This window comes from Scardinius erythrophthalmus (assembly GCF_964197995.2).
Source record: "Scardinius erythrophthalmus genome assembly, chromosome: 16".
In the NCBI taxonomy this organism is placed as follows: domain Eukaryota; kingdom Metazoa; phylum Chordata; class Actinopteri; order Cypriniformes; family Leuciscidae; genus Scardinius; species Scardinius erythrophthalmus.
The window spans coordinates 16,005,073-16,027,377 of record NC_138236.1 but is presented as its reverse complement, the minus strand read 5'-3'; the positions used below and the strand labels follow the sequence as shown (position 1 = coordinate 16,027,377).

The window sequence follows — 22,305 nt, the reverse complement described above, 5'->3', positions numbered from 1 at the left end:
CACACACACACACACACACACACACAAACACACTCAGCTCAAAGCACTTCCAGACATCCCAGTAAAACAATGGAAAAGCCCGTTCAGCAATAAAAGAACAACACCTGAGACCAAGTCTCGCATAACTATCAGCATAAAGTCTGGTCCACATTACAACTTATTTTGGCCCTTCGCCACTTAAAGGGAGACACGGCAGGCAAAAACATCTTCTTCTTTTTTTTTTCTGGACAATTTGTAGATTTTGGGCTATTTGTCTTCAATAACACATTTAGGTCTTTATTTTACTACACTTGTGGTAACACTTTATTTTACAGTGTCTTTGTTACAAATGTTACATGTGCTTACCATAGCAATAACAGTAAATTATGCATAATTACATGCAATTAGCTATGCACTCCTTTTTTATCTTGTACACTGTGTTTTGGCCAGGGGCCAGATGTATAAAACTTTGTGTAGATTTGATCATAAAAGTGTGCATTTTTGTATGCACAAAAGTTGTCAGATTTGTAAAACAGTGCATACGGCAAAACCTTGAGCAAAATCTCCTTTAGAAATCCTTGTTTCATCTACAAAATAACCATATATGAAGCTTATAATGCATACAGTAGTTGCATTATGCATAACCTCATCTGCATTTATCATCTCCATCTGCGTATTCTCATCCATGAGATACCACCGTGTTTTAGACATTAGGAAAATATGATACGGACTGTAATTGCCAATTGGGCACAATACATTGCTAAAAAAAAATCATTTAGTATCTTTGTCTTGTTTAAGAATAAAAAATATCTAAAGATACATAAAACAAAATACACTTGCCAAAATTGCATAAAATACTTTTCAGAGAAGTTTACAGAGAATAATTATTTTCATTCATTCACATTGCCAAAATCATTTTAATTGTTTTAAACAAAACCAAATATATGCAGTGTTAAGAATAAAGTAAATATATATTTTAGTATGATATTTTTACTGAAAACTGAACAGTTTATTTATGTAAAACATCAACACGTTACTGACACAATGCATGTCTATATGATAATTAGGTCAAACTAAAACAAACGTGACACAAAAATACATGGAAATACAAAAACTGTAATGGAAACTTTACAACTCAGTCCTTTAAATAGATGTATAATAATTATTTGTATGGAAGAGTTAGCATTATGGATATAAACTATTTTCTCCATCGACAGCAATAATAGCCACGTATTCTGACAAATTACATTTTTTGTGAATGAAATGAAAATTATGAAAATTATGTTCTGGCAACAGTGATCGTGAAGAATCTCTACACAAGAATGTGTAGAGTCCCAAGCCCTTCACTAGCACCCTTTTTTGGTGATTCATGAGCCGAGAAGCAAAAGACAGCAAATGGACAAGGAAAAAGTCTGTTCAAGATACTGAAAAGATACTGGTAAACCTTCTAAAATATTATAATAATATATTTGCCATTTATATGCTGCTAGCAAAAATGTATTGTCAAAATACACAGCTAGTTTAAAAGACTGTTAATGGGAAAAGGTGCTTTTTTCAGCAGGAATTCCAGTGTAGTTAAGCCATCCAACTGAACCATGCTGACCAATCTTGGACCTGTAAGCCTGACACCGCAGTCTACTGTGGGTCTCATTCTCACTTTGGTCAAGTGGAAATAGAGGCCCTGGCCTGTCTAAACATACCTGAACCAATGCAGTGCAAATGCTGTAATATAAGGCTGGACTGACAGCGCACAAAACGGCTCTAGGAAAAGATTTAAAGCAGGCTTGCGTTTCCAGCCCAGCCAGAACGTTTTGTGTATGAGAAACTGTCCGGGAAAAGAGCTAATGGCCCATCTCAAGTCTGCTGAGAGTGTGTGAAAAGGTTACCACACACACCGTTAACCTCGTTCATATGACCCTATGACAGGACACATTCTTCTGATCACTGAATATGACTTATGAGGGTGTTACACACAAAGTGCTCAGGAGCACATTCACACATTTGCACATCCATGCATGAACACAGAAGAACACATTAATCATGAACAGTGTTATTAGCCTAAAATGTCCCACAATGCACAGGCCTGCAAATGTGCAGGCTAATAACACTAAAATGTCCCACAATGCAGCAGGCCAGTGCATTTGAAATCTGACACACACACACACATTATGTCTGTTTCATCTCTTTTGATCGCTTTCTCCCTGCCTGGGCTCTGGTGCTGTGTTAAAAAGCAAACAAGCTTTCTTCCCAAGCAATCACTAGAGACAGGGCAGACAACGAATAATTAATGATTAGGCCCGGGTCGTTTTAGTAACGAGACTTCACTGGGACCGAATATTCAAATGAGAATTTATGACTCATCTGCAGCTTCTAATTAAGCCTGATCATTGCATTATTTATTGGCTGTTTACCACAATCGCTGAGAATGTGTTTGTCTGTGTATATGACTGTGGTTTACCTATTCACATCATCAAGACAGTTAAAGTTGAAGCTTTCATATTTATATCAAATTAATTAAATTAACTTCCAAATTTACATGATATGGGATGTTAAGGTGCAATGAAAGCTGATTTTTGAGAGGTTATACAATACTGAAAGAGCCAAAAAAAAAAAAAAAAAAAAAAAACTTAGCACAAACTGTAACACCTTTTTTTTATAGTATAATTCACCCAAAAAATGTACTAATTTACTCACCCTCATGTCATTCCAAACCCGTATGAACTTAATTAAAGTTCATTCTGCTCTCCAAAATTATCATGCTCATGCACAAGTTTACTCTGTTCCCCATAATAATGTTGGATTACTTCAGAATGTTTATTCAGACGTTTATTGAAAATAGCAAACACATCATGTTGCTTTAATAGTACTTTTTATCCTTTTTGGAGCTCAGCAGCATCTGTCCCTATTCACTTTCACTGTTCAAAAAAAGAGCAGCTCTGACATACTCAAATGCTACGAAATGAACATTTTGCTGCTCAGTTCAGAATCATATAGAGAATGAGTGAGAGAGATAATAAAAAGAGAGGTTTGTGTCAGTAAAAAATAGGATTCTTTCATAATTTAGTCTGCGAGATCAAATTAAGTATAATTCAGCATTAAATCGAAATGTAAGAAATGTAAATCATACATATTAAGGACTATGAATGATATTGTGTTATATCTAATGTGTACGTCTATAATCCAACAAGAACCTCATATTATATATTATTGAATACTGAACACTGATTAATGATTTGATTAAGTATAGATTATAAATCACTGGCATGTCAGTATAACTCAAATACTGCAAAAGCCTTGCTCTGTTCAAACATTTGATGAGCTCCTTAAACTGAAATTCTAAGTTAAGGGCTATATGAAGAAAGTTCTGATTAAAGATACGAGATACGATGAACAAACAGCCTCTGGCATCTTTAGGTCAATGTGCTTGAAAACTGTGTGTGTGTGTGTGTGTGTGTGTGTGTGTGTGTGTGTGTGTGTGTGTGTGTGTGTGTGTGTGTGTGTGTGTGTGTGTGTGTGTGTGTGTGTGTGTGTGTGTGTGTGTGTGTGTGTGTGTTTTCACATCAAATGGTGCATCACACAAGCTTCTCAGCTCTCTCCAAAGCTTTAAAGTCATATCAAATAACAGTTTGATTTGTGCTCAGTAACTAAGAGTCAGGGCCTGATGAACATTTCATTCTTTTCATTAGCTAAAAGTTCCTCTTACCGCCATTAAATGTGTCAGCCAATCACTCCAGCTTAGAGCTGCAGAAAAGCATTATCTCAATTAGAGGAAAGCTAAGAGTGGCGTTAGACTGGGAGTGAGCTTATGAGTCTTGCACGAAGGGACTGCAACACACTGGCACACGACTCCAGGGTCACTGCAAAGACACTTCAGAAATATCTCTCTTTATAGTTCACACTGTAGGCAGGGGTGAAAAAGTTTTATACTTGGTTTCATTTAGTATTCATTATAAATATTCTAGGGCTGTCAATCGATTAAAAATTTTAATCGCGATTAATCGCATGATTGTCATGAGTTAACTCGCGATTAATCGCATTTAATCGCACATTTTTTATTTGTTCTAAATATACCTTAAATTAATACTTTTCAAGTTTGTAATACTCTAATCAACGTGGGCATGGATAAATATAGATGCTTTATGCAAATGTATGTTTATTATTGAAACCATAGTCAATATAGCATGAAGACGAGACATGTTTCAAAGGTCATAGATGTTTTTCAAAGAACTTGTTCATGTCTATTAGACACATGTAGAAAGAACAAAGAAATACCAGGTTCCCATTACTTCTCTTTCTTTGCACTGAGCAATTTACTAACACAAAAATGTTTAGATTTTTGCATGACAGGGCAGCTCTTCTGAAAATGCTAAATGTACATTTAGCATTTATTATTACATTGTAGTCTCTCTCTGTGCCCATTTTGATGAAGCTAAATTCTCAATAAATTCTCAATAAAACGCATATTTTACTGTTTCTGTTGTCAAACAACGGAATGAATTTGAAATGGTGACTGAAACGCGACCAAATAAACATAACCAGCTCTCCCTTCCAAGACGTTAATCTGCACAAAAATTCTGATGATCGAGCCGTCGTCTGGTGAAATCAAATACACATAAGCTAAAGACAATATCCGTGCTCTGATTTCGGCTATATTTGTAAAATTAGAGAAGCAACATAATATCTGTGTTTAACTGAATTAAAGCGCTGCTCCTCCGCGTGAGACGCAGAGAGAGAGAGAGAGAGAGAGAGAGAGAGAGAGAGAGGCGCGCGCGCGTGCTGAGAGAGCAGTAGCCTACCGGCGGTACCGGTATATTCTCAGAAACTAAATAAGGTTTGGGCGCTTTGTTGAAGGACAAAAAATCGCTAAAGGGGTCTGCAATGTCGCTAAGTTGCCAACACTGTGTATCTCCATTTCTCCAACTAGGGGTTGGGTCACGGGTCAAACAGAAAATACGCGCTGCGTTAATCGTCCGTTAAAAAAATTAGTGCCGTTAATATGATTTTGCGTTAACGCGTTATTAACGCGCTAACTTTGACAGCCCTAAAATATTCACAAAGAAATTTTTCCTCAGGAAAAAGAGTATAAGGCAGAATTTCCATCATACTCCGAAAAAGGATGAAAACAATGAAATTTGAGTTTTTTTCCACATCCAAATAATTTTAGAAATTGTATTTAGCCTCCAAAAATATTTTCTGGTTTAATCATTATTTTCTAAATATTTTATTATTTTCTTCTAACAGCTAATAATAAATTCTACACAATTTTGTATTTAAAAAAAAACAACAACACTACAATTAAAATCTATTGTTTTATAAGTGAATTTAGGCATCACAACATAATTTGGCCATGGGACCCACATTTTCCCATAGTCATTAAGCCTCGACTCAATTTTTTTTTCATTTAAACCAAGCAAATTTTTTTTTCAAAAATGTTTAACACACACACTCACACGGTTTAGCTATCTTTGTGGGGATTCTCAATAGGTGTAATATTTTTATTTTGATTACTGATCAAACTGTATTTTCTATCCCCTAAACCTACCCACCACAGAAAACTTTTACAATTTTTACAATAAAAAATAAAATAAAAAAAAATTTAGTATGTTTATATATCCATTTCCTTTGCGGAGACCACTGGCTGGTCCCCACAATGTAGGAGATCTCAGGTTTTACTATCCTTGGTCCCCACAGTGTAATATAAACCTGTACACACACACACACCTTAACATGCAAATAAACTATAAAAATATCACTAACACTGATGAATAAACAGTATTAAGGTTAGGCTGAAGTCCCGAACTAGTTGGAATGAGAAATCACAGTCATCAAAATGGGTATTTTTGGGTTAAGATAAATACCATGGTAAATAAACAATACTAACATGAACTGTTAATAAAACATATGGACACTGATCCTGATAATTAGAAAGAACATCATACCTGGATGTAAATCCTTCCCAGCAAACAGACAATGTAGGCTACCAATTACGTAATTTATTGATAGTTTTTTTTTTTAATAATCTTTATGACTTGCTAATTGACAACGTTACTACAACATTGCATGCTTGTAATTTTAACTTCAAAAATGTGTGTGAACACCGGCCCTTAGAAATTGCGAAAATAACATTAGGATAGTGGCACATAGCCTGACAAACACAGGTCAGCGAAACGAAAAAAAAGTTAAAGGTCTAGAATCATGTTTTCTTGAAGTTTTTAGAATGCAGTGTGTCACAAGCCAGAAGCTGCAAAAGACGAGAGACTTGATCGCAACGCTCAAACACGTCGTCCATCTAGTGTGTGTTTAGAAAAACAATCGGAAAAGTAGCGCAATGGAAAAAACACTTTCGGTCTGACAGAACAGCAAAGTCTTTGCAGAAGAGTCAACAGCATTCACGCACATCTTTCAAAATGAAAGTCTCACATCAGGAAAACATTTTAAATTGTTGTTGTTGTTTCTTTGACTGAACACTCCGCGACCCACGTACAGTAAAAAAGCTATATTAATTTTGAGATATGCAAACAATTTGTTAACAGTGTTATTAAATTATAATTGCTTTTAAAGATTAACTTTAAGTGAGGGTTAGATGATGGTCATTAAGGTAATGTAAATGTAAAAATCTGATTTAAATTTGCATCATATGCACCTCTAGCAGTACTAAACAAAATTGCTAAAATATTGACAATTTTCAAACAGCTTTCTCAAACACTCCCATCATCTGCCACTGGTCAGCCAATACAACATTCCCATCCTAAAACCACGCCATGGTTGAGCCAACGTTGCTGTATCGGGCATGGCCAAACAAGCAGAGCAATGTTTTGATATTTACTCAGAGATCGAAATCAAAAGAATCTTCTGTAATCAAACATAGAAACACTTATTATGCAACCTTATTAGATCATGACAGCAATCACATCAGATGAATGCAAGGAGATAGAAACACTCACACTGGAGGGATAGGAATTAAACAAGCTAACATTAACCTATTCTCAATGCATGAAGACTTGACAAGACAATTTAACAATCTAAGATATAAGAAAATGTGAACACCAAAGATCACCTTTGCCTTAACACACACACGGCTTCCTTGCATCTAAAAACACTCCTCAGTCCTCTTTTTCAACCTCCTGAGACTGACCTGAGAGAAAAGAGTATCTTCCCAAATTATCATTCTTATCAGAGCTGTTGTGGATTACTGATGGCTCTCACTATGAGCTCCGACACACACGAAACAAAAGAGCGGAATGAGAAAGAGATGGAAAGATGTGGAATGTGTTAAAAAGCCTTAGCTTAGTCTATAAGATTCTGTCATGTGCTCCTTTACTCAGAGGAAAACCACTATAGGAGCCACATCTATATCTGCCACAATGTCAATCCTGTTTAAATGTGTCCTGACATCAACAAAATCCTTAAAGTAAGAAATTCTGACAAGTACAAATCATAAAGTAGCATAGTGTAGCAAACCAAACCAAAAGGTTGTAGGCTCAAACCCCACGAGATGATCCATGAACTCCATTGTTGTCCTGTATTACGTACTTTAAATCACTTCCAAAGAGCCAGCTAACTGACAAACTACAGCTTAGACTTATATAGTTACATGTCATTGTGTCAGTTCAAAGGGATTGATCCAGCCATTCATTTATGCTTGGCTCACACTATAGGAGCTTTAGGCCGATTTAACCCCGATTTTCCCCTCCCGAGAATCAGAGAAAAAAATCTTGTCGAGGGCCTCGATCGGTTCTGATGTTCGGCACAGATTATCTGGTAATGTGAGGCGTTCACAGATTGAATCTTGCACCTCCCGATCTGCTCTCACACAAATCGGGCCCTCCCCGATCATATCAAACATGTTTGAAATTTAGGATTTTAAATCGGGATGAGCAAGACTATGATTACATCAGTACTGTCAAAATAGGTTGTAGGCTCAAACCCACGAGACGATCCATTGTGTCCTGTATTAAGTACTTTAAATCACTTCCAAAGAGCCAACTACAACTTACAAACTACAGCTTAGACTTATATACAGTTATATGTCATTGTGTCAGTTTAAAGGGATTGATCCAGCAATGGAAATTCATTTACTTACCCTCATGTCTTTCCAAACCAGTATGAATGACTTTCTTTCGTGGACAATAAAAGGAGAAATTTGGGATAAATGTACTGGAATCTTTTCCAGGGAATTACAATAAATGATGATTGGCGCTTTCAAGATTCAAAAAGGACACAAAAGTGCTAATAATAATAATAATAATAATAATAATAATAAACAAATACACAACAATTCAAAGGTTGGGGGTCAGTAAGGTTTTTTTATTATATTTTTGAGATAAAGTTTGTATGTTCAACAAGGCTGCATTTATTTAATCAATTATACAGTAAAACCATTAAAATAACTATTTCTATTTCAATTTAAATTAATTTCTTGTCATGGCAAAGTTGTATTTTCAGCCACATTTCTCCAGTCTTCAGTCATACGATCCTTCAGAAATCATTCTAATAAGCTGATTTGCTGCTTAAGAAACATTTATTTTTATTATCACAGTTGAAAATTATAAATATCTTTGTCACTTTTGATCAATTTAATGAATCCTTGTTGAATAAAAGCAAGAATTTCTTTTTTTAAATAACTAATAGTCCATATGACCTGCATTCTAAGTCATTTGACAGCTTTTGTGTGAGGAACAGATCAAAATCTAAATTGTTACTTACTAATATTATTTATTATCCCGTCAGTGAGCTGTGCAAATTATTTAGAAGAATTTTGTTTACTGGATCAACTGATTTACATTTGAAAACATTTGACTCATAAGAACAATTTGTTAATGCACTGAAACAACATTAGGTTGAGTAAATGATGACTGAACTTTCATTTTTAGATGAACTATCCTTTTAAATAAACTGGCACAAATATTCCCTAAAAAGATTTGGTCACAAAAGCCACAATTTGGATCTATCTGAATTAATTCCATTTCCATTACAGAATAAAAATAAAAAAATAAAAAATTGAAATCTCCAAATAAATCATGTGAGAACCTTTCACAGCCATTTAAGTGAATTAGTTTTAATCAATTTTGGTTAAACTAAGAATCAACCCAAAAGTAATGCAATAACATTCATAACATTAAGAGTGACTTAAGCGTCCAGATACTTTTTAAGGTCACTGACTTGGCTGAGTCATAACAAAAGTCAGACAAAAAAGTCATTAAAAAAAAAAGTCTAGTTTTGTTTGAAGAAGAGTACTGTGTGTGGTCATTAGCTTCAAAAGGCTAATTAGCACAGGAGTCTGGGTGTGTGTATAACCTTATGTGTGGGTCCCTAGGGTTTGAGTTTCTTTTAAATATCTCCCTCTTTAGAGATAATTAAGTCCACCGCTACTGACATTAGACAGTACCTTCGTCACTTTGTTCAAATGGCAAGACTTCCTTCTCCTCCCAACCAAAGCATTTTATACAACTGTCTCTTCGGCTCTCTCCATCCTTCCCTCCCCCTCATTCCACTGCCTGTGACTCTCTTCCTCTCCTCCCTCTGTTCAGACCACTGGCAAAGAAAGACATCAATCTTGTGCTGTCACACAGTGTGTCAGACTTTGACCCAGCTGGAGTGGAGCAGGAAAAGGCCTTGCTAATATTGAGTTAGCTCGTGCAGCATGCGCTGCCACTACACACACACTCTCCAGAGTCCTCAAAACTCATTTTGAATTGCCACAGTCTGACAGTTACATACGTAGCCAACAAAACTAATATTGAATGTGCTCATGCAGGACATTACGGCAAGAGGGCATATACACATTCATCTATAAAGCAAGGAAAACGGATAATAGAGCCTTGCTTCCTTCAAAAGATAACATGAAATAAAACTCACTATTTCAAAGTACAGCAGTTTTATCTTTTATCTATTATCAGATTTTATCTTAAAATACTGTCAGAATATTAGAAATATATATATTTTATTAAATTGTTCATGTTTTTAGGAAATATGTGTGTGTGTGTGTGTGTGTGTGTGTGTGTGTGTGTGTGTGTGTGTGTGTGTGTGTGTGTGTGTGAAATAATATTTATATATATGAATAATATATATAGATATGCTAAACAATCACAATATTATTGTACACTACACTGTCAATAAAAGCATGCAATTTTTACAGGGAATCAAAAAAGCTGTAAAAATGCTTATGTAAAAAATTAAACCAACCCATATACTGTAAAAACTGTAAATATTTTAACACCACATTATATGCTTTTTTTTTGTGTAAAATACTGACAAATTTGTGGATTTTTTAAAAGTAAAAACTATGAATTACCATATAATTTAGGGCGAGAAACACTGAATTAGTTCAGATGAAGTATACCATTATAAGTATACAGGGACCAATATGCCATCCCGTAATATTTGAAACATTGTTACCACAGTTGAAACATTGCAACCACAGTTATTTTTTATTTTTTTACCATAAATATTTTTAAATAGCAGGATATTTTTGTGTATCAAGTGTATCATGAGCCAGATATCAATAGATATGATAATATCGTAGCAGCAAGTCCCAGCTCATCCACTGGGTCTGACTGAACAGTGAAAAGTAGCTTACATTATTAGTTAATTATTATGTTTTAGTTCATATTTTTATATTATGTACTTTTCATTTATTTAGTTGATTATTTATTATTATTGTGTACTAAGGCATCATGTAAAATATGACTAGGGCCGTTTACTACAACAACAAAAAAAAATTATTTGAGCAATTTGGGCTTCGTTTTGCTGAATGTTTAAAACTGATTTTTTACACCAGCATCTTTAGAGCTTGGACTGCCTCTAGATATCTAAAATAGTCCATCCTTCTGTTTCTCTCTCTCCCTGTTTAGAAGTGCTCACCTTTCCCAGCTGTCCAATCAAAGGGCCTTGCTGCCGGGGGGCCCGGCTTCTGTCTAAACACCCGCTGTCGCAGAGACGACCCTGCAACCTTTGGCATCATTTTGACAGACAGCCAGGTGACTGGTATTAATATTAATACGCCCCCCTTGCTGAGAGGAGATTCTATTTGTGTTCGTCTAAGGGAGAGCAGACGCTTTTAAAGTCAGGCTGCAGCACTCAGTCCTTCACTGTCTCGTCAGCATGAACCGAACAAATATAAGCAAGTGTGAAAAAGAACTAAAGAAAAGTGAGCTCCACACAGCTGTCAATTTATCATTCTCTCTCTCTCAAACTGACTTTCACTTTTATAGCATCTCATCCTGGTCCTGCCTTTTTTCATTCTGTCTCTCGACCCTGTCATTCTTTCTCTTTCCTCTTCGCTATTATTTAAATTCTCTGTTCTCTCACTTTTTCCGATACCTCTCTCCGAGTGCTGGACAGGTGTCAGGACGTTCACACTCTCTGCACAAAAAGAGTCTTAATGCACACTCACACTCAACTGGAAAGGTCACGGATAAGTGCAAATAAAATACCATTCCTGCATTATTCAGAGGTCGCCTTAGCGCTGATAGAAAATGAGAAAAGAGTTTAAAGGGAAACAAATCTATAGTCTTAGCATTAATAACTGTGGACACGGTCTCGCTCAGAAATCCAAAACAGCTGTGGGACTCCTTTACACTAACACGATAGACATAACTACTAACAAACACTGGAGGACTATACAGTTCACCTCAACTTTTGAATGACACTACATCTGATGACACTCAAAAATTCTGTCTATGTAGGTAGCTCACTAAGTGCTGGAATAAAACAATGAGCTGATAATTATTTTCATGTTATGACTGATAAGCGATAAACGGCCAATTTTAAAATGCTATACCAGAGAACAGAAACAACTTTAAGACTGTTTAATTTAGATATTAATAATATATTTTTACTAAATGAAGGCCAGTATTATCAATACTTGCTACTGATACTGCTAATGATACCCATTCATGACATAAACCCATATAACAATTGTCACATTTAGCTGTACCTTATGTATATAAATATTGTTGTCTTTAGTAATGTTTCTGTCTCTGTCGATATCAGCACTCTCTATTTGAATAAGAGCTGTCAGTTAATTAATTTTGCGGATTAATTTTCACAATAAGTAAGAAAATTATTTAAATTATTCAATATTTGTTTGTGAGGATCAGTCCGACGATCAATACGACGTCAATATTTACTAACAATTTTTAGTTATTTTAGCACTTACACCTCTTTCGCTTTGCAGAGCTGGTGAGTGGAATCTTATGAGGTATAGCTGATTTGTTCAACTCATCAGCCACAGAAATACACATTAGACAGTAAATAATTGTCCCGTTGACAATTATACAGGATTACAACACACTGGGTGATGGTTTACTCTACAGCTGCAATAGAGCACACATTAAACCTTCTCATTACTCACAACACTGACAGCTTTAAGCCTGTTTGTAGCCAATATTAGTGTACTTGTACAAGCTGTATTCTATAGGTCTTTAAACTTGCTTGCACAGCAAGAACGGATTGGTTTGGATTAAAGTGTGCTAACACAAGATAATAAAAAACGACTGGCTATAGAGTGGATCCAATGCCCTATTAAGAAACAGTTTCCAACCCAATAGCTTAAAAAAAGCTCATCAGCTGAATCCGTGTATAAGACATCACCACCGCTAAGACCTCAAAGAATCACTGACAGGTACTATACGCTCCACTTCAACATTCAGTGGACACTTCAGCTCGGCCTGGCAGAGAAGCGCTCAAGTTGAACAATCTGAAATGTGAATTCTATACTGGAAGGAAACTGACTGAAACATTTGAAATGATCTTCTTAAAAGTGTTGAGCTAGACCATTGTCCTACCTCATACTCCTCGGCCTCGATCAGCAGTTTGGCTGTTGTTATTCTGGATTCATATGGCGGGATGTTGCTCTAAAACACAAACGTAAATAAATATTAACTAACTGAGAGGTAAATTAAGGGTAATGAAAGACTTGATGATGTGAATTGATGAGAAAATTATATGAAAATTGATTTAAAAGACTCAATAACGATTAATATACAAAGGTGAATTAGAAAATAAGTACACTACCAAAAATGGTTAAGATTAAAATGTTTATTAAATAAGTCTATAATGATCACCATGGCTGCATTTTTTTTAATTAATAATACTGAAATATAGAAATATTGTGATATATTAGTATAATTTAAAATAAATATTTTCTATTTGAATATATTTTCAACTGTAATTCCTGTATTGTAAAAGTTACATTACTCCAGTGTCACATGATCCTTCAGAAATCATTCTAATATGCATATGTGATGATGTGATGCAAAAATTTGTCACAAAATTTGGGCTGCACGTGGACAGGGTGTGCGGAAGTCTGCGGACCCTCCTGATGATAAAAGTTACGTCACGTGGGTGGCCAAAGTATACTTTGGGCTTAATGGTCCATTAAGTTCTGTATGCGACTGATTTTCTGATGGTCTCAATAGACATTTCAATAATCCTCTTTATAAACACTATTTTATATTTCAACATATCATCATACCATCAAGGCCGCTTCATCTCATGGGTTCATTGTAGCTTGTCTGTGATGTTATCAGGCTCATTATTGTATTGTACATATTAACACAGTCTCTTTTGTCTCTAAACTGGATAAATGTTTTCTAAATCAGCTATGTAAAAAGAGTTGATAAGAGCGCTGAACCTGATTACAACATGCTTCAAAGATGCACATACTCTCCTACCTGCCAGGATTTTCCAAACTACATATCACAAATTTATGTCTAGTGCAAAGCAAGTTCCCTGAAATTTTAACCAGTAGGAAAGTAAACAAACTTTTATAAATTCCCTCAACGAGTCAGTTCAGGTGAGGCTTGTTTTTCTGTGGTTTCTTCAGCAGAGTAAAGCCCTACTTAACAGATTACCTGCGAAAATTCATTTAGACACAGAAACGAAAATATGTTTTTGAAAAAGCATGAAATGTGTAGCCTTAAGCAAAAAACAGTGTCAGTGGAGAAGCGTGGTCACTTGATGGGGGAGCAGTGCGTGTGTGCACGTGTGGCCGCAGGGCTAGCCATGCAGCAGACTGACACAGCCTTGACCTGGCTTTGAGAGAAAAATAAAAACATAAATAAGCTAGTTTGTTTCCTTTCTTCCCTTATCTTTCCCAGACTAAAACCTTCATTAAGTTCAGTGCTATTTCCTGCCTTGCAATCAAAAAGAGGTCAAAGGAGAGGTCATGATGCATCCTATCTTTATCTCTCTGTTGCCTTTGGAACACAAGCACCTGTATACGCACCGTAGTCGGATTTTCTTCCTCTTCCATGTCGTGCTCTGCGCTCGCCAATGACTCTTCCTTTTTCTGTAGACTAGGTAACCATGACGACACGCTCTTCTTTAGGTAGTCACGCCCCTCCTGCATAAAGTGTGATAAAATTAATTTGAAAGAGCCTCTCCAAGTATTCTGATTGTAAAACTAAAAATACAGGTACATGGTACATGCCTCAGGAAGAGGTATAGGATGAGCATAAGAAAGATGAGATGGTACGTGATGGGATGTGATGAAAGAAATGGGATAGGATACAAGGAACTAGGAAATAGAACAGAAAGACAAGTAGTAGGATAGGCCAAGAGGAAGCTCTAAAAGATATGAAGAAGTGGTAGAGGGTCAGAGAAGGTGAAAGAATGTAGGATAACAGGTAGTGGTATGAGATTACAGATAGTAGAATATGTTGAGAGGATGCAGGATAGGATGAAAGGGAGTAGGTAAGGGAGAGAGAAAGTAAGACAGGATGACAGGAAGTAATAAAGGATGATAGGAAGTGTATATGATGCAAATAAGTAGGAAATAGCTTAGGCAGTATAGCATGAGAGGAAGTAAGATGACATGAGAGGTAGTGGGATGGGATGAAAGGACTCAGAACCAGGAAATATAATACTATGCCAACTAGGAAGTTGAATAGGACAACAGGAAGCTCTATAAGATGAGAAGAAGTGGTATAGACCTTATGCGCCAGAGAAACGAGGGCGCCGTCATCTTTAGAATATTGTCTTTGAACTTCCGTTTTTGCGGTCGCTCTGTATATTCCTATGGCATTGCTGTCCAGGAGTAATTAGCTTTTGAAGCTTTACTTAATGTAAAGTTAACGAAAGTTATCACGAATATTGTAATGTTTAAAGCAGATGTCTTAACAAATGTCAGTAGACCGGGAAGATTTTAAAACGAGCCGTTCATTCATAAATACGCAATATCACTGTGAAAATACAGACCGGAAGTCAAAAGACAAGGAGCGCAGCGCTGAAAAGGGGCGGGGCTACATAAGGTCTATAGAATGAGAGGAAGTGACAAAGTTCAACAACAGGTTGTGGTATGAGATGAAAGGAAGTAGGATGGGATGAGAGGAAGCATTAAAGCACAGTAAAGAAGTAGGGTAGGATAAAACGAAATTGTAGGTCGGGTTAAGAGAAAGTGAGAAAGAAATGAGAGGAAATGATACAGGACGAGAAGTAGTAGTACTGTATATGATCCAAAGAAAGTACTAAGCATACGCAATAAAAAGTGTTATAGCATGAGAGGAAGTAAGACGAGAAAAGATGAAGTAGTATAGAATGAGTGGAAGTAGTAAAGCATGAGAGGCAATGACAGAAGGTAGGTTTAACAGGTAGTAGTACCAGATGAAAGGAAGCAGGATAGGATGAGGGTAAGAAGTAAAGGATGAGAAGAAGTATAATACATTGAAAGGGAGCAGGATAGGATAAAAGGAAGTAGGTCAGAGTGAGAGAAAGTAAGATAAGATGAGGGGAAGTCTTACAGCATGAGAAGAAGTGATGAAGGATGAGAGGAAGTGAAGTGGCACTGTATATATCCAAATAAGTAGGAAATAGAAGGGGAATAATACATGGTATATGATGAGAGAAAGTAGTAAAGCATGAGAGGACGAAGGAAATAGCATGAATAAGATGAAGTAGTCTGGGATAAGAGAAAATTTCAAAAGACAAGCTGGAACAATATAGGATGAGAAGAGAGAAAACAGTCTTGGAACAGAGTGAATAGGATAGGATATGAGGGATATGAGGGTAGGAAGCAGAATAGGATGACAAGAATTAGGATAGTACAACATGACACTATAAGATGAGGGGAATAGAAGTGGTATATGATGAAAAGAAGTGACAAAGTAGGATAACTGGTGGTGGTATGAGACAAAAATGAAGTAGGATAGGATGAGATGAAGTAGTAAAGGATAAGAGGAAGTAGAATACGTTGAGAGGAAAATGAGAATAGAATGAGGGGATGAGAAGAAGTGGTACCATATATGATGAGAACTGAGAAGTAGGAAATAGAATGGACAATAAGGAGCAATAAGATGAGAGAAAATAAGATAAGACAAAAGGATGTCGCATACATTGAGAGGAGGTAGCAAAATATGAAAGGAAGTAGGAAATAGCACAAATAAGAGCAAGTTGTACAGGATTATAGAATGTGGTAAAGAACTAGAGGGAGCAATATAGGATGAGAGAGAGTGACGTAGGATGAGATGAAAAAGAACAAGCATGAAAGAAGTTGAGGTTAGAGCACACAAAGAGACTCAAGTTTATGATTGTTAAGTCAAGTTCTACTGTCAGCTCTCTGAAGGGAAATGGAACTGTCCTCTAAAGTGAAAATACTCACAAATGTTGCAAGCATTTTAAACTGCACACTGACGCTCAACTCAGAGGGTAGATCAGGATTAGTACATGTGCTGGTCTTATGTCTGTTTGCCCCCTAATGGTTCAATGAGGAACTGCATCGAAGTGAATGTGTTTGCGCTCGTAGAAAATATGTCCCACAGTGGGTCCTTTTCTACAAGCTTGTTCTATTAATGGTTTATAATTCATTACCTGTGACCTAATTCGCATCTGCCATCTTTGTCTATTTCTCATACAAAAACAAGCATACATTCCCAAAAACTTGTCTCTCTTACTCGCTCATTCTCTTGCACACAATTTTGATCTGTGTCTCCTTCTCAGAAACACATGACTCAGCTCTCTCAGCTGCTCTCCACCTACAGTAATTATGACTGCATAATGACCCGCAGCTCAGAACGCTTTTCTTTCTAAAAGTGCAGTGATCCAGTGAGACGGTGAGGGGAACTCTGGGTAATTCACTCCACAGATGTCCTGTTGTACCTCAGTTTTCTCAATGCTGAACAGATAGCTGGCCATCAGTTGCAGAGCCTCAGGGTTTTGTTCGTCGTACTGTAGAGCTTTATCGATGGCCTCTTTACAGCGGTCAGCAGCGCCCTCCTCCATGCTGTCAAACCAAAAAATAGTTATTTAAAGCACATTAAAATCATTCAGTGTTATTAAAGTTATCATCACTAACCATGTGTATGTGCATTTTTTTGTGGAAAAACCTGTGTGCAAATGTTTTCAAAGAAATTATGATCAATCAATAACTTTGATTTAACACCTTCATTAAATTTACATTTTTCCAACCCAAAACAATGAGAGGTAGCAGGATAGGACAAGAAGAAGTGACAAAAGGATAAGGATAGAATAGGATAACAGTTAATGATATAAGGTGAGAGAAAGTAAAGTACATTGAAAGGAAGTAGAACAAGATAAGGATAAGAGGACATGGGATAAGATAAAAGAGCAGTACAGGAAAAGTGGAAGTAAGGGGGATATGGGCGAATAAAACTGCATAAAAACCTGTGTTTGAACACTTTCACACAAAAATGATATAAGAACTATTTTTTAAACCAACAAACATTGTGTCTTGTAGCTTGATCTGTGTACAATGTCTGCACAAAATTACAAGTTTGACCAATAACTGAACTAAACCAGAGTTTCCACAGCACCCAAGGGCATCCACACTACTGAAGAAAATATTATTTGTTAGCACACACACTTTTTTTTGCTCTTGATTTTCCAGTTATCGCCTGCAGCAAACATCTACCAAAACAACACACCCAGATGCACACATTAAACCATACAGTACATCAATAAGAAAAGGCACAGACAAACTGTACTTTGCTAGAGGCTGCTGCTGTACCTTCATAACGTACATTGATGTGTGAAATGGTATGGTTCTTACATATAGTCATTAAACCTGACCTTTCCCTGATGCTTTGAATTTCAATCTCAAGGTTTGAATCAAGTCACGCTATGCCAAGATCCTCGGCAATCAACACTAAGCGCATCCCCAATCTAGATCTACATTTCATCTCTCTCTTACCATTCAACCATCTTGAATTCCCAACCCTCTTCCTCTCTCTATCCCTCTATCAACCAGTCTGTGATTAGATCTTTTCTGCAGGCCTCAGAGCAGATGGGCTCCTGTCTGTTGCGGTGTCCCAGGTGTGTGTGTGTGTGTGTGTGTGTGTGTGTGTGTGTGTGTGTGTGTGTGTGTGTGTGTGTGTGTGTGTGTGTGTGTGTGTGTGTGTGTGTGTGTGTGTGGCATATCATATCATCAGGTACAGAAAGCCAAAAAGGTTGAGAAATGAAAAGAGTGAGAAAGGCCAGAGCAAACAAAGAACGGCAGAAGTTATGGTATGAATGAATACCAGCAGACATCTGTGTAAAAAGGAAAAGAAATTTACCAGAGATCTGTGAAGAAGATCTCAGCGATGGAACAGAAAGCCACAGAGACCTCCTTCCTGGTGACAGCAACCTCAGAAGGGAATGCGGCCGCTCCAAATGCACTAGCCTATCAGGACACAGATCCACACATGACCATGAGTTGAAAATAATAATTCACTCATGAATTCATAATTGTATTCCAAACCTGTACACTGTTTTTTTTGTTTGTTTTTTTACATGGAATACAATAACAAGCTTTGTTCAAACAGTTCCTAAAAAACACGAACAGACCAAATTTATGTCTCCGCTGAGGGTTTCAAAATAAATATGGCACATGTTCATCACACAAATCCGTCTTATGGCTTCAGAAGACTTGGAACTAGAGCACAATAGGTTTATAATATTTTCATGGCAAATTATAATATTCATCAATATATAATAATATTATAGCTTACATAACATACTGCAACATATTGGAATCATAATTAACACACTCGTTTCTTTAAAATTAAGGAGCTTTGTCATAATTACAGAAGAAATACTGGAAGAAAATTTCATATCTTATATGGGGAACTTTTGAATATTTTGTTAAACAATGGGAGTCAGACTGATTGAGAACCACTGCTCTAAAGGTCTTCACTGTCAACATGCACCAATGCTACATTTTCTAAATCTCATAATCATTTCTTAACAAACAAGTATTCATTACTTCAATGAGCTCATTGTTTCTGCATTAAATTATTTTTTTTTTAATTATTACATTTTTAGCAAACTGTGATTTTGTATATGTACATTTCTGAAATGCATAACTTTTTAGACAGTTACCTCTGATAACAGATCTCTCTAAATTGTAATTTGGACTCATGCACTTTGAAATGATGTGTATTGTGAATCGGGCTATTCAAATAAATGTGAATTGAATGAAAAGAAACGTGAATTCACTGTTTTTCTGCTTACCTTTGACTGCCCTCTAGTGCAGAAAAATTTAACTGCACATTTAAACCTAAAGAAATCCAATAGCTGCTTTCTTTTCACAAATCATTTAGACCACTGAGGATGCATGTCTCACCCATGGGGCCACAAAGCTCAAAGCATTGTTCACAGCATTTAAATCCAATACACAGTAATGTATGCACAAGAAGAACAGCATGTGTGGTCATTTCAATTGATTGCAGTTTGCTTTTATGTAAAACAATGTCTGTGACCAAGTGGTTTTCAATAGCTCTCCACCTACAGGAACAACACACATCTGTTCTTCTGTATATTCTGTTAACATGCCCTGCATAGAAAGACACAAACATCACACAAAGGCCCACGATGAGACTGGCTCAGCATGACTAAATGCTTCCTGCTACTACATCAGGGCTAATTCTGTGCCTCCCAGAAAGCACTACTCTGATTCAGCAACTAACTTAATCAATGCAAAGAAAGTGCTGTCCAACCAAAATGCACCATAATGCTGGAATGCATCCATTATACATTAGCTAAAGCTCTGGGAGCTCAAAACAACATGATTATTCCTTTGTATCTTAGAGAGTACAATTCTGGTCTCAGCTAGTCATTATCCATTTCAGGGTTCTGTGGAAAGTTAAAACACATACAATTACATCTTCTGTTAACCTGCTACAACTGTACGCATACTGTGTTTTCTTAAAAATATATGTGGTTTATTCTTGCTATGACTCACTGACTCATCTTAGTACTTGCCCATTATATTTACTAAACTAGAACTGTGTGTGCAACTTTAGACCAGCACTTTAGACCACTTTATCAAAAATATAGGTAAAACAGTAATATTGTGAAATCTTATTACAATTTAAAATAACAGTTCTCTATTTTAATATATTTTAAAATGTAATTTATTCCTGTGATGGCGAATCTGAATTTTCATCATCATTACTCCAGTCTTCAGCGTCACATGATCCTTCAAAATCATTTTAATATGCTGATTTGTTGCTCAAGAAACATTTATTATAAGTAGTTTTTTTTATTACTTATTATTTTTTGTAAAATGTGATACATTTTTTAAGGATTCTTTGATGAATAGAAAGATCAAAACAACAGCATTTTTTAAAAACTTTTTTTCTTTACTGTCACTTTTTATAAATTTTATGCCTCCTTGCAGAATAAAAGTATTAACTACTTCCAGATTACTAATCTCAAACTTTTGAAAGACAGTGTATATAAATGTGTAAATGAAACAATCAAGTGAATCAAAAATTCATTTAAAATGCATGAACTGTGTATCAGCATTGTCTTGCCTCATTGGTGTGTTTGTCCATGGTGTTGAGCATGACCTCAGTTCCTTTACTGAAGTACTGTACAGCCTCCATGCCTGCATGAATCTGCCCCAGGTACATGTACTTACTGTGGCCCTCATCTGGACTGAGCTCCACCGCTTTCAGATACACGCACACCGCTGTCAAGGACCATAACACACAAATACGCTCAAACCCTCTTTAACAAATGGAAAAACAAGACTAGAAGCTTCATGTGAACAGTACAGGTGACATACATACACAATAGTATTCAAGTGATTTCATAATCAAAGACCATTGAATTGTGGAAGCGCAGTATGTGTAAAGGATATCTGTTTAGCTTTCTCTACATCTCCCAGCTCGGCGCAGATGTTCCCCAGCATGTCCAGGATGGTCAGGTTGGTTGGTTCAATATCCAGCGCTCGTTGACAGTACAGACTGGCCATGTCAAAGTCAAAGTTGTCTATACACTCTTCAGTCTGAGAGGGACGGAGAAAGTACACTAGTGAAATCTGAAAACAAGTCTAATCTAATATTTAATTTCCATTAAAATCCTTTATCTGGCTAAATGTTACCTTTTCCAATAATTGATCGACAGTATATTTTTCAGCTGTTTTCTTTTTGGCCCTTTCCTGCATCTTTGCTTTCATTCTTTCCTGTGGTGACATTAAGGCACCTGAGCATACAAAAAAAAAATTAAAATCAGTTAGTAACAACCAAATCAAACCTTTTGAAGACAGGATATGGCTACAAAAATAGTTTACTGTAATAATTCTAGACTAAATGCAGTTATGACAAGTTTGTCAACATTTTTTTCTTCCAAAAAAAAATCACAATAAACGCCACATGGCACATGAAACACGTCATGTTTACATCAAACCGTTTATTGTCAAAACCAGCAGAGGTGACTATCATGTCCAGTCTATATAACAAGAAATTGGTTTAATTGATGTGGGATTTTAAATAATATGTATTAAAGTAATATTTTTCGTTTAACAGCAATGCCAGAGTTTAACATTGCTGATTGCTAAAACTGACATACCTCTATTTGGTTTGTTGTCTTTTCTTTTAGCTTTGCTTTTCTTTTTAGTTTTTGCCTGTCCGCCCATTGTTGTTAGATAAAAAACTGTGTATTTATGTTACTTTGTATGTAGAGGAAAAGACTTCTCCACTTGGAGGAGCGTCCACTTGCCTGCGTGAAAATACGCATGGGCTACAACGTGAAAGAGTTGGATTGACTTCCTGTTACATCTTTAACAAAATAAAAGTCTCCAATGATTTCTGAAGCGTCTGTCGCTGAAGCGCAGATGTTTCGTTTGAATTTGTTTCTCTTCTCGACGCACATTTCAGAACAAAACGGGCCACATTACTAAAAACATGAATAAAAAGTTTAGAAAATAACAGGCGAGGAATGTTTAAGCCAGGTATGTTTCATGCAAAGAGCAAAGAGAAATGTTGTTAAATAATTTTAAACTAAGTATTGGTGTAATATGTATATGGTATACGTTTACACGCCAACAGTTTTTGAATGAGTGAAAAATTGCACCACGTAAAAAAAAAAAAAAAAAAAAGGAAC

The 22,305-nt window shown here is 36.2% G+C and overlaps 1 protein-coding gene across 1 annotated transcript in view; it reads right to left on the bottom strand.

Moving 5' to 3' along the window:
* LOC308704062 (uncharacterized protein) overlaps nt 1-21,943 on the bottom strand; it is an 86,988-nt gene extending 65,045 nt beyond the window's left edge. Inside the window, exons 1-8 of the mRNA XM_081388136.1 lie at nt 21,772-21,943; nt 21,305-21,405; nt 21,062-21,208; nt 20,733-20,882; nt 18,492-18,598; nt 17,077-17,200; nt 14,210-14,326; nt 12,768-12,836 (exon numbers count right to left, since the gene is read on the bottom strand). Of these exons, the coding sequence (XP_081244262.1) occupies nt 12,768-12,836; nt 14,210-14,326; nt 17,077-17,200; nt 18,492-18,598; nt 20,733-20,882; nt 21,062-21,208; nt 21,305-21,405; nt 21,772-21,838 (882 nt within the window). The 5' untranslated portion in view covers nt 21,839-21,943. The remainder of the gene's footprint in view (nt 1-12,767; nt 12,837-14,209; nt 14,327-17,076; nt 17,201-18,491; nt 18,599-20,732; nt 20,883-21,061; nt 21,209-21,304; nt 21,406-21,771) is intronic.
* Nucleotides 21,944-22,305: the final 362 nt, after the last annotated feature.